The 20,309-nt window shown below is 33.8% G+C and overlaps 1 protein-coding gene across 1 annotated transcript; it reads right to left on the reverse strand.

Annotated features, from left to right (window-relative positions):
* Window positions 1-12,127: 12,127 nt before the first annotated feature.
* On the reverse strand, window positions 12,128-16,330 carry LOC127082759 (PLASTID TRANSCRIPTIONALLY ACTIVE protein 6, chloroplastic). Its single transcript, XM_051022991.1, has 6 exons — window positions 15,735-16,330; window positions 15,582-15,650; window positions 15,009-15,113; window positions 14,321-14,440; window positions 12,516-12,605; window positions 12,128-12,440 (listed from the first exon to the last, which is right to left on the reverse strand). Exons 1-6 carry the CDS (start codon window positions 16,194-16,196, stop codon window positions 12,324-12,326), a joined length of 963 nt encoding a protein of 320 aa, XP_050878948.1. The 5' UTR covers window positions 16,197-16,330; the 3' UTR covers window positions 12,128-12,323.
* Window positions 16,331-20,309: the final 3,979 nt, after the last annotated feature.

The following is a 20,309-nucleotide window of genomic DNA, read 5'->3' on the forward strand; positions in this document are numbered from 1 at the left end:
CCCGATGAATATCAATGAATTCAATCACTCTGTGTGTGTCTTTGTCGTCCTCGGCGGAGTTGTTTCCATTGTTGGGAAGCAACTACTGAATCTACTAAGAGGTCTACAAGCAAAACTTTCCTTGTTCCTAGTAGAATCCAAAATCCTAAAGAAAATCTGTTTTACAGCATCTATGAAATCTTTTTTATGATCAGTGGCAGGAGACCTAAATTGTTGGCAAAATTTGTTGTGTCTCTTTAGAGCTTCATCCATTGGGATTAGCTTCTCCTCACTCTTTAATCTTGCTTTTTCTTACTTCACTGCCTCGGAACACAAACCACATATCCATCTTCCACTGAATATCTTCATAATGTGCATGATATATGCGATTGTGCACTCTTCCACCAGTTCGCAGCAACAACGTTTTGCAGTGGAAACTGCCCGCCACTTCAGTTTCTTTCACAACTTTCCCAACCTCCGCCGCTTCAGCGTCTCATGGTGGAGCCTCGCGACCATCATGTGTTCCTTCTTCACCTTCATAAAGCTTAAAAAATCTAGACCAATCTTGAACACTTCTCCATGTTGTTGTTTTGCTAAACTCACCCTCTTCAGACGCGTGTAGTGATCTTTTGATTTCTTTCTCTGGTTGATCGAATCCTTCAGTTTTCATTGCTTATAAATAGGGAGAATTGAGTATTTAGAAGTTTTTGCAACCTTTGATTTTCCAACTTATAGTTACTTTCCCATAAGTCTCTTTCATTTCCTCTTCCTTGAGAGTACTACTAGACGTGAATTTTAGTGTCTTGCTTAAAGATTTTACCTTTCTTTATTTTCTCCTGCTTCATCAATCCTTTATAACCAGATACCATCCTACTGAAACGTTTATATTCAACATTTCATGTTCTCTAACTAGGATGAATGATAATACGATTTACCTAGTGAGTGATTATGAAGTTGAAACTTCATTTACCCCTCTAATGGGAATTTCCCCTTATTCTCATATACTTCTTCTTAATACTAATCACCTATAATCATAAATCATATCCCTTTATGATGATTTTAACTCAGAAAGAGTATGTGGGAACTCCTTGAAAGAAGAAACTTCTTCATCTAGTTCATTAGATATGTTTATATCAAACGTTGGTTGAGGGATTAATTGTGATGAGGTTCTTATGCCCCTTATGTATCAACATAAGAGGAAATACAAGCCAGTTTTCAAATCAGAGAGAGATCTAAAGATTATATTCAGTTGTGCCTGAAGACCGATGTTTGTGAGCCCAACGATGTCGTTGTGAAAGCCTATTTGGATCTTCGAGATCAATTGGATGTTATAGAGTATGATTGGATGGACACAAATGGTTCAATATTCCAATAGAGCCATAAAAGAGGATATGAAATTCTTTTAATGAATGCGTGGTCTCATTCTATGAAAACCCATTCATGAGAATAGGGTTTTGGCTACCCTTTTTTTGACTTTGAGGTAACCATTTTAAAATATCTAAAAGTTTCTCCTCCCCAAATTCATCTGGGGTCTTGGGTGTATATGAGGGTAATTTAGCTATGTGACGAGTAAAATTTTTGAAAACCTTCCCTTAGATTATTTATTGATCTTTTCAATCCGAGGTATATATACATCCAATATACTCGTCTAAAAGAGTGTATATTCATGAAACATTATCATGTTTGATGTATGAAAGTTGTAAAACGTTGGAATCAACTTTTTCATGAAAAGATATGTAAAACTTGAAACTTTTGAATGTGTAACCGGTTACACCTGATACATTATCAAAAACTAAGGTATTTTTAACCGGTACAAATTGTGGCGGTTTTAAAGTGTTGTTCCGGCGGGTTTAAATGCCACAATTTACAAAAAAAATAGAATATTTTCAACAATCTTTTGAAAAACCATTTTTACATTTATGTAACTGGTTACACCTACTATGAAAGTGAAAAATACTTAAAATTAAGTTTTACATGATGTTAAAATGAATGCATGCAAAGATGAAATGATTATGATAATTTTGAGCAATTAAAATATATATACTTGAATTGTAAAGAATACTCAACCATCTTGATTCTTCCATTGACTTTCCAAAGCTTATGATTATTTGAATGTGATTGCTCTAGTCTTCAAGCTTTTACTTATTTTTGTTGATGTGTTTGTCTTCATCAAAACTATAATCAAGGATAAGAAGAACTCTTCTTCACAGTACTAACTGTTCCACCTTGACTAGGGAATTTATTGAATACCTACGTCTTATAGAATCGTGACCATGACTTCTTGTCCACAGGTTGTAGAGTATGCTCACTTTCTGCCCTCGATCCAAATATATGAATTTACATTCTACCCCAAAATTCTTTAAAATAATGGCCTTGGTGTCTTAGTTTGTAAAATTCATTAAAATAATGTCCTTGGTATCTTAGTTTGTGTCATTGTGGTGCTTCTTCACAAGTTTTTGATGTAGCACTACCTTGCCACCTATTTATCTACATGCATGGTGGTGATATTCTCATTCTTTTAGTGGGAAATTTATTTCTAAATTTTATGTTCACACGATATACATGAGTGAGTTTAGTATTGGTCATCCAATAATGAGCTTGTAGGCCTATGTTGATTCCATTACTAGTAGTATATCATATATCGACGTGAAACCAGTGACTTATGCAAAGATTATAAGGACTTATATGAATCCTATAACTGTATCATTACCCGATAATCCTACTAGTGTGCGTCATTGTAAGGCTTCAAGGTCATATTAGATAGTCCTAATTGCTTGTATGCCTCAACGAATATGACATCACATGGACTTTCTTGGTTGATCATTGTTAAAATATTGAAAGCTCCATGGAAACTCCATGGTTAAAGCTCAAGAAAGTGGAGAAGAAGAAGAGGTGAAAGATATATTGAATCACTTAAGAGTTATAATGAGAGTGTGACTATATATATATATATATATATGTATATATATATATATATATATTATATATATATATATATATATATATATATAATATATATATATATATATATATTTATATATATAAAAGATAATATTCATTATAGAATTTTGTTATGACAGTTACAAGAAGTTACATAATGATCTCAACTTGCAACTAAGGAACTTTGATCATCCAATTTTGGTGGAGTTAATGCTTTTGTCATAAAATTTGCAAGTTGTTCTTGAATGGATATGGGCAACAGCTTGAGGACATTCTTTTGAATCTTTTCTCGAACAAAATGATTGTCAATCTCTAAGTGCTTCATTCTCTCATGAAAAACGGGATTTGGAGCAATATGGATGGCACTTTAGGAATCACAATACAACATAGGTTGTTTGTTACTTGCAATTTCCAGGTCTTTTAAGAGATACAAGAGCCATTGTAGTTCACATGTGGCAGTAGACAAAGCTCGACACTCGGATTCTGAAGATGGCCTTGAGACGGTTGCTGCTTATTTGCTCTCTAGGATATAAGGGAATTGCAAGGAAGAAAATGAAGCTAGTTATGGATCTTCTTGAATCGTGACATCCCGCTCAGTATGTATCTATATATCCTCTAATTTTAGTGTCTGAATTCCTAGGAAACATAAAACCTTTTCCATTATTTTGTTTCAAGTATCTTATCATTCTACATGCAACTTTGAAGTGAGTGGTAGTGGGAGAATTCATAAATTGGTTGAGTTGTTGTGTGGCTAAAGTTATGTTAGGTTTAGTGGTGTTAAGATATAATATTTTGCCAATAATTATTGTGTATGTTGAAATGTCTTCAAGATGTTGATTGTTGTCCTCGTGAAGTTTTAATGAAGGATCGAGGGGTGTGCTAGCTAGTTTAGGGTCAAGGAGCTCAGAGGATTCAAGTAGATCCAAACAATATTTCCTTTGAGATATGCATATGCCATATTTAGAATGAGCAACTTCTAATGCCATAAAATATTTGAGGATGCCAAGGTCTTTGATTTTGAAGTTTTTATCTAGAATAACTATGATTCTAGAAAATTATGTAAGAGAATTACCAGCTATGATTATATCATCAACATACACTAGAAGAGCAATGAAATTTTCTTCATGTTTGAGGGTGAATAAAGAGTAATCATAAGTGGAATGATAATAGCCTTGCTGTAAGAGAAGATAAGTCGACTTTTCATACCATTTTCTACTTGCTTGTTTTAGGCCATACAAACTCTTTTGAAGCTTGCAAACTTGACTTTGTTTGGCCACAACACCATCAGGAATGAGCATGGAAACATCTTCTTGCAAGTCACTATGCAAGAATGCATTATTGACACCCATTTGATAAATGTGCCACTATTTAAGAGATGTAAGAGCTATTAAAGTTTTGACTATTGTTAATTTGGCCATAGGTGAGAAGGTATCAAAAAAATCCAAACCTTATATTTGATTGTAGCCTTTGGCTACCAATCTAGCCTTATATCTTTCAATTGAACCATCAGCTTTGTGTTTCACCTTGTAAACCCACCTATTACCTATAGGTTTCACATGAGGTGGTTTCTCAACTAACTGCCATGTGTTATTTTCAACCAAAGCGTCTAACTCAGTATTCATTACTTTCACCCAACAGTCATGTTGGCATGCTTCTTTATATGTTCCAAGCTTAATACATTTTGTGATAGACATAGCAAAATTCTTTTGAGAAGGAGACAAATGATCAAAAGAATGAAAATAATCAATGGGATAAAAATTACCCGAGGGTGATGGTTCTTTGTGACTTGTAGGAAAGTTACATACATAGTCATGTAGATAAGAGGGAGTATGTCTCTGTCTAACAGGTCTGGTATGGTTATTTTGGTGAGTTTTAGTGGTAGGCATGGTTGTTGGTGTTCGGTAATGTTCATTTGAGATTTGAGTAGGTAAGGAGTCAAGCTCGTGTGTTTGTTGAGATATATCTGGCACATGTGTTAAGTCAAAGAAATATGTGTTATTGAGATGGTCAGAGTCGGTTGTGGTTTGCGTATCATTTGGTGTATGGTAAGTTCAAGTAAAAATAGACTTGGAAGAATGGTAAGGCAAGAATGGGATATAAAACACTGTATAATATAATAATAATAGTTATTATTATTATTATTGTTATTATTATTATTATTATTATTATTATTTTATTATTATAATAAATATTATTATGATAAACATATTTGTTATTATTATATTATAATAACTATTATAATAATAATAACAATAATAATAATAATAACTATTATTATTATATTATACAGTGTTTTATATCCCACTTAAGGACATTGTACCTTACAATGTTCCATAATTCTCTCAAGCACACTATACCTTATATTGTTTATTATTTATTCTATATTTCATCAATCTATCATTATGTGTGTGATCATGTAGGTTCTCTTGACGTTGGAAATTATATCAAATCAGATATTTAATATAATAAATAGTGAGTGGTATCTAGCAACACATCACTGCTACCTAAGTCACGAAAATGTCATTTGATTTGACAGAACTTTTTCCCGTGATAATGTTCTTATGTACAATTACCCTTTTACCCTCATGTCTATATTGAACACATGCCATAGACCGTGTCACCCTTGTCTAGTTCAATATTGAGACCTTAGACATTTATCCTATTACGCAGGATGGGCAAATTTCATTGAGGTCACTCATATTCCTTAGCATGCTTTGTGGAGTACCCATCAACTATCTTTATGGTCATCCAGTTATGGACAATATTTGATCAAAAATAAAGCACCTGACTCCATATTTAGGGTCAATAGTGATTTCAGGTCGAAGGGTGGTATACACCATTATCACTAGGAGAATAACTTATGACACTTTCACATAACTTTCTATGTAGTATTCTCATAGCAGGTCAATCTAGTATAAATATTACTCATAATACTCATACCTACGTGGAGACTTGGTAACTCGTTATCCATGATCCATAAGATGTGACCATCAGTCTATCTACATAATAGTCTCAATGTTTTAATGTCATCCCACTTCACAATAAAACTTGACTATAGATACTTTAATAATAATGTCCTTATATTTAATGGGATCTCATGATTAAGTCACATTTATCATTTCATTAAACAGACTAGCTATTCTAGGGACTTTATCATTTTGGAAAAATAAATATAATAAATAAATGTCTTTTTAATTATTAATAAATAATTCAATACAAGTATCAAAACTATTGGCCTCTAGGGCTTACACCAATACAAGTATCAACTTGATGCCTCTATCCATGATGAAGAAGTTGAATTATGGAAAGCTAAAACCAACTCAGATGACCCTAATTTAGCTGATAAATTCATCATTTATCATTATGGTGTTCTAGAAGATGTTCTAATAAGAGTGAATGATTTATTGTTTCCTCCTAATTTTGTGATATTGGATATGCCATGAGATTCATAAAAACCATTATTATTGGGTAGACCTTTCTTAGCAACATGCATAACTTTAATTGATGTGGAAATAAGAGCTTTGATTTTGAGATTCAAGAAGGAACGATTTTTATTTAATGTGTTTAAGGCAATGCATCATCATAATGAAAATCCTCAATGATATCAGGTTAATGTGGTTGAAGAGGTAGTTGAAGAAGTGTCTCCAAGTGAGTCACCTTTACTACCTGTTGAACATATCATGGTGAATTCTATTGACACAATTTAGGAAGGACAAATAAAGAAGTCAAGAAATTTATGCATGTCATATCAAAATCTGAGACCTTGAGTAATTCTGAACCAAGTGTCTTATTGTCAACAAAAGCTCAAAAATCTAAGATCCTTGAAATGAAAGAGAATCCTCCACTACTAGAAAATATATCTTTGTTGACACAATATTACAACGATCATTTTTTCACCGTAGTCATATCATATTTTTTACGCGCATGTTTTTTTATTTTATTAAGAAACTTTTCATCACTGTTCCTGAAAATAATTGTGGTTGTAGAACCTGAATGACAAGCTTCGAATCTCAGCTTCAATATTTTTTCAATAAAAATAAGCGTGTGTCCCTTCATATTTATTGTTATTTAAAAATTTAAAGTATAACAACTACGGTTGTTTGATTCAACTGTGGTTATATGTTCCATATTTCACTACAATTGAAGCTTGCAACCATTGTGAAACTATTTCCCATAAAATTAAAATATAATAGGTACTTAATTTCGTTTATAACACACAAGGGTACCCTAGCGAACGAGACGACAGCGATAACAAAATCATTTCTGGAAAAGAATATCATTTCTAGAAACGAAATCTTTATCCTTTTCGACTTACGATACGTTACCATTTTGTGTTTGTTGCCCCCTCTCTCTCTCTCTCTCTCTCTCTCTCTCTCTCTCTCTCTCTCTCTCTCTCTCTCTCTCTCTCTCTCTCTCTCTCTCTCTCTCTCTCTCTCTCTCTCTCTCTCTCTCTCTCTCTCTCTCTCTCTCTCTCTGCTTTCTGAAAGTTTATGTTCTTCGCTAGGGTTACATTTTGTTTCTTGGTATATTTTTTAACATAATGAAATTGTAATGTGTATTGTTCATGTTTCCCTGTTCATGTTTTATGAATATAACTTTGTTCATGTTTCCCTGTTCATGTTTTGTGACTATAATTTTTTTTAATGGTTTGTGACTATAACTTTATTCATGTTACAAACTCATTATTGGTTTTTTGATTGTAGTCATGGTTTTGGTGTTGTTAAAGGAAGAAAATGGCAACAAACGCTAAGAGAAGAAAATTCTTTTATTCATTAAGTATGCGTTACATTTTTATCCTAAATACATTAGATAATTTTATTCTTCATCTCACTCTTCTTCCATTGGATCCTCCTTCATCTTAGACTTTATCATTGTTGTCTTTATCCTGCCTACTTTGGGACCCAACAATTGTGCCTACTCCTTCTGAGACTTCCTCAGACTTTTGAACCGATGAAGCTTCCTCGGACTTCTGCTTCTCTTCCTTTGCTTTTTTCTTCATCAGCTCCTAATCTCCTTATCAAAATCCCTTTTAAGCCTTATACTACTTTGGTTTATCCATTTTAGCTGAAGAGTAATGTGATCTAGATGGTTATGCAAACGTCTGCTTTTATAAGAAGAAATCTTGAATAACGTACAATTTGTCTTGAAGACTATGCATCTTGGGAAGCTTTGCCTTTCAAAATACTTTGACTATCTCGAATATTGTGGATAATTGTTTACCTTTTTTCTCCAGCCATTGAGATTCTGTGAATATTTTATTTATGTTTTTACTCAGATTCTCTCTTATCTCTTTTTTGTCTTCTGTGTGTAGATTCTTGTTCTTAACCAACACAAGTGCCTACTTCATATGAAGAACATCAAGAAGGAATATGGGAAAAATAACAAGGCAAGAATGGCGAGGCTGGAATTCAATCTAAGTACCTATAAGTTATTTCACAATGGTTGTTTGACTAAACCGTTGTTATAAGTAACACGCTATCTAACTTATAACCATAGTCTTTCGCCCATTGTGGAAACCAGCATACATACAATCACACGCTACCTAACAACAGACATGCAAACGTCATTATATGTGTTTCGCAACCATCATTATATGTGTTTTCGTAGTAGTACTCCACAGTTAAAGCTTGTTCTCTTGAGAAAACAACTTAGACCACCTGGTCGAACTTGTAGTCCTTTACCTAGTTTGTATAAAGAGAAACCTAGAAGAGTTTTGATAAAGAATAAGGGAACACGTAGCTGAAACATATGTGAGCTAGAGGGGAGAAATCTTATTGAATGCATGCATAAGATCAAGCTTGATTTCAAACCAATTAGATACAGTGATACAATTTGGAAGAAAGAACCTTTAGAGAAGCAAACAATCAATCTTATAACCTTACAAAAGTGTTGTGTCAGAGGCAACTCATGGGCTTATGTTATTCATTTTTAAGTTTTTAGTATTTTCTTTAATGTTTTCCCCATTTATAAATTTCATATTCTTTAATTAATTAATAAGTTTGTTGATGTTGTTTCTTTCAGTTAATAATGTGTTGCCTTAGCAATGACAATTTGAAAAGCTGCATGAAACAATCACCTAAAAAGAATGAAAGAAAAAAATTGATCATATAGAAGTTCTAAATGAATATAGACAAGTAATGAAGAAAATGGATAGCCAACTGGATTTTACTCAATCTCTAGATACCTTAGCAAGTAAGATTTGAAACAAAAAAAATCATTGTTTACTTTTTCTTCTCATGAGAGTATCCGTACAACTGTTATTTTCTAGAATTTGACTTCTTTCTGATTTAGTCTATTGGTCTGATAATTACATACTAAGGCACTTGTTTGTGGAAGTTATGAGCCTTTTCAAACCACCATGTTATGAAATGTTTATATCCTTTGTTTAAACTCTTTGAGCCCTAGCTCTTTCTTCAGTGACATAGCCTAATACGTGGTTCACTTGACGTGAAAAATTAATCTTTCCACCCTTTTTGGAGTTAGTTAAAAAATTTAATTTATTTGTCTAATGTAAAAGAATAAACTTGGGGTTGCTCATTGAAGTTATCAACATTTAAGTTTGGATTTGGAGTACTACAGAAATTGGTTATAAAAGATATATAGAAAATAAAGAAGTTAAATTAGCCTCTTAAAAAAATACAAATGAAAAGAACCATCAAATTATTATTCTCTAGTACTTTGGATAATTGAATTATGATTCAGTTATTCTTGATCGTAATAGTTTTTGTGTGTTGAGGAACATTTGAATTGAATTTATGATCATAGCAATTACCTACCCTAATGTTGTGAACCTAAAATAGGATGATTGTTCAAATTTAGGAATTGATTTAGAAATATATAATTATAAGTTTGTGATTGAAAAATTAACAAACTTTCGTGTATGTTTTTACTTCGAATTTGTCTAAAAAAATTAGAAAGTTATGGTTAAGAAGAGTGAGTTATACAAAAAAAAAAATTGGTATAACGATCGTGTTAATTTATCGTAATTCTAGAAAATTAATTCTAAAAAATAGACGCAGTTATCAATAAACACAATCAGTGAATCACTCATAAACGCTTTTTAAATCTTTTATCTTCTATCAATTTTATTCGTACTTTCTAAAATAACACAATTCTCATAAAGATGGTCTTATATTTTTATTACTTCCACACCATTAATATATTTGTTAATTTGTCATTAAACACTTTTGTGGATTCATCTCGCTGTCGTAGTTTTCAATTTTTAGAAGTCATAATTGTATCGGTATCATTTTTTCATTTAACTTATTGGTAAAAGGGAGTTCAATGATGTATCCCTTAATTTTCTTTCGTTTCGGTGCGCTCACGATGGAGACCTCACTTTCTGACTATTAACTAGCAGTGTTTTCTTGAGAGTCATATACTCTCTATGTGCTACTTTGAGGCCTCTTGTTGTTTTCAATTAGCTTTATCTTCTTTTTGAGCTTCATGATATGTGTTTCCATTACCTCAATCATGTTTTTGAGGTCTATTTGTGGTGCCTAGATTGCAAAATGTCACATCCCTTAGATTCTTCTTATTGAACAAGAACATTGAGGGGTGGGAAGCCGCTCTCCATCAACGCACCTTTAATTTGATAAATTTTTATGTTTGGGTCTATCGTTCTAGGAGTTATGGCTATATGGTTGTGCTCGTGTTCTGAGTGTTTTGGCGGAGTCCTAATTCTAACTACCTTCATGACAAATGATCTTTGGGATTTTGAAAGTTTTCTACCATGCCCTAGAATAGGTGTCATTGTTCTTATGAACTTAGGAAATAGATCTCTTAAGTAAGTGGTATGTGTTTTAAATAAAAATAAGATTTGAAATAAATAAAGAATGACGGTGGTTTTATAAGAATGAGTTAAATATGATATAAAATCCTGATAAATAATTTAATTACTGTTTTTTTACTTTTTAAAGAAAAAACATCTAACATCACTTTTCTAGAGACTTATATTTTTGTGGTCCAAGGCACTTGTATTAGGCCCTTGTGAACACCATTTAGCTAGTCTTGAACACGATGGTTAGACAAATTCGAATTGTATTTTGCAAAACAAGATAGGAAATCTGCCTTATGTACAACACAACTGTTATATTTTTTCCAATTAAAAAATGGTTACAAGAGGTAGAGTCATTTATGAAAAAGCCGAATCGAATAAAATTATAGTTAAAATTCATTCGAATCGAATCGAACCGTTTTAATTTACTCATAATCAAACTGAACCAAAATTATTGATTTGATATACTGTTTTAAATTTTGGAACCGTTAGAAAACAATTTTTTCAAACCGAATCGTTAAACTATTCTTTGAATTTTTTTATAAAAAAAAAATTAAAAAGTTGTTTTTATTATTTTTCATTTTCAATTTCTGTTCGATTTAATTTCAATTTTGATTCGGTTTACTTATAGTTTGCTTTCTAGAACTATTTGGAGAATATGATTTGAATCAATAACCAAATATAATGGCTTGGTTATTTTAACTTCGGTTCGATTCGATTCTCAAAGGATGGACAACACCCAAGAGTTGAAGCATTTTTTATGAAACTTTTATATTTGATTGATGAGCCTACAACAATTGATGTTTTTGATCGTATGCTCCTAAAAGATTCATATGAACAGATTCTGCACAGGAGTCTTGTTTGGTTTGAAGCAGTGACCAGTCAAACACATATCTATCTGTCTATATATGCATGCAGGCTATCTAGGAGGTAGGTCAGACATTGTATGAACTCAAGGATAGTTGACTACTACCACGAGTGTATGTGAATAATATGAGTGTAGCCTCCACTTTATGACCTCAGGATAAAGGAAATGTTTCTTGCTTCCTTTTTGCATGCTACAGTTTCAATGCATTTTATATGCATCATATAGTTATATAGGTTAGATTAGATTATGGACCTCTGTCCATTTATGAATCTGTATGGGTAGACCTAGATTGGCAACAGCAGGAAACATAGGCAGGTCTTAAATTGGAATAGAAGTGGAGAAAAATTCTTGACAAAAAGAAAAAAGTGAAGAAATCTACTCATACTGTAGTAGTAAATTTATCTTATGGGTTATGACCACTTTCCCCACTGGCACTGTTGAATAATATAGTTCTTTTTCTTTTTTGACAAATTGAATATTAGAGTTTGTGCTTGTAGATGTGATTTTGTATTATTTAAAATGATTCTTTTTGGAGTAAAATCATTTGTTAGGAAAATGTAAAGTTGAGATTAAACAACCATGCCATTATAGATAATTGGATTTCAATAAGCTGCATCTCTAACAAATTACAACATAATATACAAAAGATCCTGAAACTTGTACACAATGTCAAAAATGGAAGGTTGAATCTAATTGATGTTTGCACGCGTGACGAGTTAGATCGAACTACCTATCAGTGCTTGAATACATAATTATCAATCAAAACCAATTTGAGGTGCTGAAGTCTCTTAACTTTCTAAGATGTCTCTCCATTTCTTCTCTGGTTTGGATCCACTCTCGTCTTTCTATGACAGTTGTTGGATCATCTTTTTCACTCTGCATATAAAATGGCATATCAGAGGTGTGTGAAGTAAGGATAAATAGATAGTGATTTAGGAAAGAAATAATTACCACGTGGATTATTTTGAAGGAGTTGCCCTTATCAGCTATAACAAGCAAGTCGCTCTTTCTATCTCTAGTTCTCCCTCCTGGAGCTGTTACCTGCAGAAGGCGTATTGATGATTAGTTCAAATTAGACCGCTCCAACTCGATTGAGAAGTTATTCATGATAACCATGAATTTCTGCATAACAAAGATAGCCCTGGATGATTGTGTAAAAGGGATTCCAGTATTTATGAGAAAGCTATATAAGGCTGTGAAAATGAATCAGGGTGATGAGAAATGGCTAATGAGTTCTAACACATCATCGGCATTCTCCAGTTTCAGATGAACTCCGTTTTCTTTTAGATACTACTATTACCCAAAACAAAAGTAAGGTCATTGTTGTCAGAAACAATTAAAATAAAAACTAGTTTTCAGAGCTATTTTCAGAAATAGTTTAGGGTGATGGAAACTTTTTAGTGAATCTAACTTTCATGCAATTACATTAGAATAACAGCCAGTCATTAACATTGGAAAGGTTGTGTGGAGTTATCTTGCTAACTGTAGAGTGAGAAATCATGTAGCAATCAATGTCCCAGCAAACAAAGTTGCATCTAAAATAATAATATCAACTCCCAAGCAGGGGTAGTATGAGAGAGTTAAAGTCATTGATCGTGCATCTGAGAATTACTAGGCATGACTCCAGCAAATTCAACTAGAGCGAAGTTGTCTACATGAACTCATGGAATCTTCGCAGACTCAACCAGTAAACTTTAACTAGATATAAAAACAATGTTATAAAAATCTATCATAGCATCTAAACAGAGCTTTTACTAGATGCAAAAATAATGTTATAAAAATCTACCAGAGTATCTAAATAAAATTTGCACAATAAATATTCAATACTCTAATAAATATTGTATAAGCTTTAAACCAAACCATCACGGTTCAAAATTGATGGATGAACTCGCCCAAATCACAAGATAGGGTCACAACACAGCACATCAGCTCAAAATTAAGGGTCAAAGTCAAATTAACAAATCACGGAGTTCAGAGTTACTAGAGTGAAGGATGGCCAAACTGAGTTCCCCTTATTGGAGCAGGATTCAGCTTGGAAAACCTAGGTTTAAATTCATCAAAGTTGGCTCCATTCACCTCCGTGGCCGGTAGGATTCATGCCAACATACAGCAATGGGCGTGCTAGGTTGACATCATTTATATTGGGAACTACATGGTTGAGACTCAACAAAACACCATTTACCTCATTGGTAGATGGGTTCGTGTTGGGAACTCAGATGCATCTATGAAGTGGAGTGTTAAAAATGTGAGGTTCATATTTTGCGCACTGCCTTATCATTCAGCTGTTGTATTTTGGTTTTAAGAAAACATTGAACCATTGTCATTTTAGATATGGGAAAAATATCCACTATGTAAAACTTAATTATCTTCATACTTGCAAGTCTACGCTAGTTTAAATAAACACTTCTGTAAGTGAGTTAACTTGAATTTTAAATTAGAGTCGTGCACTTGTAAACTTTTCCAAATTTACTTGAGTTTGACAACCATCCAAAGTATTTTATTTCTTCAAAACATTATCAGTGTGCAATGGTTTTTTCCAGGATTTCAATTAACATTCTATAGCGATACAAATATTATTATGAGAAACAGTGCACCTTCCATGAATTCACTGTCTAGCACTTACAAGTTACAAAGATATTGTATAAACAATAAAACAAAAAGTACATTCAAGGCTGAAAATATGACTACAGAAGAAAACAAACAGCAGATAATATTCTAAAAGCAACCAGACTGAGAATTAACTAGCAATTCCTTACCAGAACTTTGGCTCTGGTTATTGACTTAGTTTTTGAATCAATAACATAAATCTCCTCAAAATCTAGGACAAACTCAGGGTCTCCCAGCCTCCGATTTTTGTAGTGTTTTGTCAAGAATACCTGTAACAGGAAAACAATAAAAGTTGGGTATTATGTTTCATGTAGAAAACTTTCAAAACAGAATCAAAGTGTAAACAATGTGGTATTTTTAGTTAAATCTGAAAACATAAAATGTTTTATGAAACCAAAATTACCATTACTTTCACGCAAATCAATAATACCTAATCAATTTTAATATGAAAAATTGTATTGAACGTGAGAATGTTATATTATATGCTCAGTTTCCTGAGAATATTTCTAAATACATAAGAACAACACAACCTTAATAGTGTGAAAGATACAATACAGCTCAAGTAAAGCTATTTGCCTGGTAGGATTACATAAGAGAATTGTTCAGTAATATTTTACAACTCTTGAGATAAACTCTAAAGCATGTGATCTTTGAAGCAGTTACATTACATTACATGTATACTCGTCCTTTAATAACTATCCATTTATATCAATTGTCACAGATTTTCATCAAGACATTAACAGCATTGACTATACATACAGTTATACAACAAAGCTCTAAAGAAACACAGGAATTCAAATTTTACTTAAAAGCCTCAAATGCAATAGCAACCCATACCTTCTCGATTTCCCTCTCATGTTTATAAAGAGGATCTCGACGTGCCTCAACGGGTGGTTCTGTAACATTGTCGCATCCAAAATCACTTTTGGCGCATCTAATGTACTACAGATTCGTAGAAAAAAGAAAGAAGACATTAAATTTGGGAGTGATACATGTAGAGGGAGAAATGGAAAAAGAAATGAATCACTCTAAGTATGCTTGGCATAGCTTCCTAAACCGCCTAGCATAGTCAATATATATTGTAATTTGTAAATATGAATGGATTCCATCATTTTAAGCATATAAGCAAAAGCTTATGCCACTTTTCATAAGCTTTTTATAGATTATTTTTTTAAGTTCTTCAAAAGAGGTTATGAAAACAACTTGTAGCATATATAAAAAGTAAAAACCATTTAAAATGACTTATACAAGCTTATACATAAGCGCTTTTGTTATAAGCTGCAAACAAGTTATTTATCCAAAGAGGCACAATAAACTCTGTAAGTGAAACCATATATGCCCTAATTAAACTAACATTATCAATTAAAAAGGAACAGTGTCAATGATGGCTTATTTGGGGATAAAATTTACCTTCTGAGGCATTGGTGCAAGAACCTTAGGGATTGAATAAACATCTGTATCTGGAGGAGTAACATACATCTGCAACCAAAGATTCAACAATTAAAATACCAACAACAATAACAAGAAATGGAGGTGAAAATTGATTCGAAGGTTAATACAAACCTCTCTGAAATCATAAACATCATTATCTGGATCAGGAGGTTTCCGTATGAAGAAATCACAATGCAACAAACTAATCTTATGAAACTCATCTTCGTCGATTCTGTAATCAACAAGAGTATCAGGATCCCAACCCTGCGTAGAAACGAAGTTCGTGCTCTGCACTGCCGCAATGTCACCGTCGCCGGCTGCCAACGTATCGTACTCGATGTCGAAATCCTCTTTGTTGTCGACCTCCTCCATTTCATCTTCGTCCATCCCGTAGTCGTCGGGGGCGGCGGAATCGCCGTCGCTGTCGTCGGCGCGGGTTAAGAAAGGGTTGCGGCGTGAGGTGGTTTGGAGGGAGAGAGGTTTGAGTTTTAAAGCAGGGAAGAAGGAGGGTTGTGTGAATGTGGAGAGAGGAGGTAGTGGTGGCGGGGGTGTGAGGAAGAAGAAGGAGGTGGTAGAAATGGACATGGTTTTCATTCTGTGAAGTTGAAGGTTGTAGCAGGGAACTCGAGAAGAGAAGATAGCATTTGGCTAGTGCCGCAATTGAAAGTGGATTAGATTACAAAAACAGTACTACTATTATCTATTTCATTTTCTTCACCTTCACCCTAATTTTGGTGGGAACACAAATTTGTTCCACTATGTATTAAAGTAACCAAACAAAAAAAAAAATCTCTAGTTGACTCTATACCATTTTGCTTTGTTTGTTTTAAGATATTGAAACACAAATTTAGATTATGGTTGAATAGATAGAATAGAATGGAATGAATTAAAATGAAACGTAAGAGAGGGTAACAGAGTATAATGTGTTATGTTCTAAAATTAGAATTGTTGGTGCAGTCTTTGAGGTGATGGCGCACATTGCTCTGGTACGGTTGTGTGAGGTGGACCTACAAGATTAGACCTTTAACGTCTAAGTCAGTTTTGACCAATAGAGATGAAGTTAGTTATGGATCGAAAATCATGTGTTTATGCGTGAATGGAGGTATTTATATGGTCAATGATATTGGGCTTTCCTAGTCTTTGACTTGAGGTCGACCCAAAACACTTGCCTCCGATATTTTTTATGTTGTGGTGCATAAAAAGTCATCTAAGAGTCGGATCGGGCACGTCTAGTCGCGATCTTGCATTGAGAAATGGAAAAGATCTAAAGACATACTCATTAAATGCATATTTAATCATTTAGATGTTTTGCAAGTTATTCCATGCATAGCCCTAGGTACGTAGGTGAGGGTGCAGCGCTTATACCTAGTGCATTCGATTGCACTCAAGTGTAATTGTGTTTTCGATGTATCATCTAGATTGTTGATTATTCAACTTCCCCCTTCATTCATTATACGACGTCAATTTGCTTACGACGTCAAGTAAATTTCGTTCCCTCTCGCACTTAGCCTCGTTATTATTGTGACTTATTTCTCTTTCATCTTCCACACTTTTGTACCCCCTGCTTTCAACTACCTTATTCCCTTATTAGGGTTCTTATATTGTTAACATTTACCTACTTCAACTAGTTTCATCTTTTTGCACATGTACCATCTTTAATCATTTCCTTTTGTTTACTATTTTTATCCCTTTATCGTTTACGACGGCTAACCTAGGAGATGCACATGAGAACATCTACCAATCTGGTGAGGGTGACTCTCTCGTTTAACCATTTATGAGAATCCTGATATCCCTTATGACAAACCTCTGGAAATAATGGTTTTGACCCCAATCTTATTGTTTTAAGAAATAGTTCTAAATTTGGATGAGGTTCCATTGACAACAGAGGCGACCCTCTTAGCCCTTTAGAGGGGGATGAAAAGGATAACTCTCGCAATCCATCTTATGTGGAAGCAAATTCTTATCTTGCTTTCTCTCTTCAAGCATACGATGAATATGAAGTGGCTATTGCATCCCGGGATGAGCGGATAACCTTCTACTTCACTGAATCTTTCAGGGTGGCATGTGGTTGGGACCCCACTAAAGAAGAAAATAAGGACCACCTTATCTTTAGGAATAATAATCCAGTTTCTATCGGTGTTATATTTGACGTTTGAGGGGTCGGGTCCTCTTGTCTTCCCCGAAGGTCTACTCCTGGTTCTCTTGGAGTGCCTGGCTACCAATAAGGGGTGTGTCAGTTATGGTCTGGAGCATCATGACTGCCTTTGCCTCTTATTTTCTTTGATGACAAATACACAACAAATCTTGTAAAGAGCGATATATCATTCATATCAAAATATTACATAGATCTGAGGGACTACATTTTTGAACAGATCTTAAAATATTTTTAGACAAATATTGAAACACTTAAAATTTCCAAACTGTAAGCTCCTTTTCCCATATTGATCTTGATTTTGTACAGTCTTTCTTAATTGGATGTGAGTTTTCCATCTTTGGAGTTTTTCCCTCAACGTCAGCACGCCTTAACACTAGGTCCTCTAGTTTGAATTCTCGGAGTCTAACTTGCTTGCTGTACTTAGTCGTTGCTGCTTGTTTGGAGACGATGCTCATGGGGTAGGTGATGACCCTCGTCTCTTCTAGGAGATAAACCTCTTCCCTGATTGCCTTAGAGTTATCTTTTTCTTATAAGAGATGTGTTTTCCTCCAGCTTAGTTCTTATACTTTAATTGGGATGATGACTTTGGTCCCATAGGTCATCCAAAAAGAACTCTTGTTAGTAGTTGAATGAGGTGTGGTCATGTACGTCCAGAGGACATGTGAGAGTTCATCCGCCCAATTTCCTTTTGTTGATACAAGTCTTCGCTTTGACCATCACATAACTACCTAGTTTGGTGTTTCATCTTGCTCGTTGGTTTGAGGGTGTTCCACTAAAGTGAGATGTCGCTTGACTTTTAGGTCTCCCAAGAGATTCTTGAAGTTCTCATTTGTGAATTATGTCTCGTTTTTTGTCATAGTGACCTTCATGTTTGTGAATTGCGTCAGGATTATTATGAAGCTAAGATGTTCCTCTTGAAGAATTTTAATATATTGGTTATAGAAATATTTTCCAACATTTCTGATTCAATCTATTTAGTGAAGTAACATACTGCCATGATCAAGAACATAAGTTGTCCCGACGCCTGGAGGAAGGGGGCAAGGATATCCATCCCTAAATACGAAAAAGCCAATGAGATATCAATACATGATGACTTAGATGAGGAAGTATTATGGACGTCTCCACGAAATTAGAATATGTCACACTTTTTCACATACTCTTTAACATCTTGGGTCGTGGTTGGCATTTTAGGTGTTACCTTGTTATCCCTTCATCTACCTCAGCTAGACTATAGGTGGCATCTTATTTCTCTAAACATTTTGACAGGAGGTTCACAACCATCTTCTATACAATGTCTCCTTGATAAAGAAGTAACAGTTGGATATTCTCTTCACAAGGGCGTCATTGGTTGAATCAACGGGGAGTGTTCTTTGTTCTATGTATGTCGTGATAGGTGTTATCCAAAATGGTCATATGTTGAGGTTTATTGCCATCGCCTCAACTCTTGGACCTTTTATGGTGAGACTTCTCAGAGTTTTTTGAATGAAGAAATGATTCACGTCAAACGATCATGTGCTGACCAGCTTAGACAAAACGTCAACTTCAGTGCTTTGCTCTAAAGGGATGTGTCGTATCTCATATAATTTTAATTTTGCTTATTTATCTCTTTCTAGTATAACATATTATTGTTGGATTGTCTATTTAGTATGGGTTTCACCTTTAACTTGTGATGCTACAAGTTGGGAGTTTGTCCTCTGTCTGATGTTTTCTGCCCCATCTTGAATGTCATTGTGAGGCTTGTTATTACTACTTCATACTCGACTTGATTATTGGTAGTAGGAAATTCAAAACATAAAGATACCTCAATGGTCATTCTGGCTTCATTCTCTAGGATAAGCTCGACTCCACTCCCTCAGTTGTTGGATGAATGACCCACCCATAAATGTTACCCAAGTGTGTGTAGGCTCTGGTGTGCTTGGGTTTATTTGTGCTATGAAATTTGTGAGCAGTTATATAACACCCCTATTTTTAGTTAAATATTTTATTTAATTATTGGCGTGTTTTATTCATGGTATTTGAATTTTTATGTTATTTGGTGTATGTGAGTATTTTGGTGATTTAATACTTATCGGGGTTATAGATTTAGAGAGTAGAAAAACAAAATAGAATTTATTGAAATTATTAGGAATAATTGGATAAATTTTGTTATTTTGAAGTAAGATAAAAAAACAGAAATTTGAAGAATTTTGATTAGAGTTAGAGTGAAATTATAATTTTAGTGAAGATTGTGAGAGCAAGGTGTGTAAGCCCAAGAACTTAGGGAAATTTGAGAATTTTCAAAAAATCCCTTAGGTTATTTAAATAGAAAATTTAGAGTTTTGGAAAAGTTTTGCTAATACGTGAAATTGGAGAAGATGGAGAAAAGGCATAAAACCTAGGGAACTCTAGGAAGTAAATTCACAACTAAAGCTTGAAAGTTATGTAATCCTAAGGTAACGAGGAAATTTTCTTATTGATGGGTGTATTTGGCATCCAAGATGGCGAGAGTTCCTTATTCTCCCATTAATATCACGGGTACTACTTTATTTTCCCTTATTTCTTACTATCTATGA

This window comes from Lathyrus oleraceus, chromosome 5 (assembly GCF_024323335.1).
Source record: "Lathyrus oleraceus cultivar Zhongwan6 chromosome 5, CAAS_Psat_ZW6_1.0, whole genome shotgun sequence".
Taxonomy (NCBI): Eukaryota; Viridiplantae; Streptophyta; class Magnoliopsida; order Fabales; family Fabaceae; genus Lathyrus; species Lathyrus oleraceus.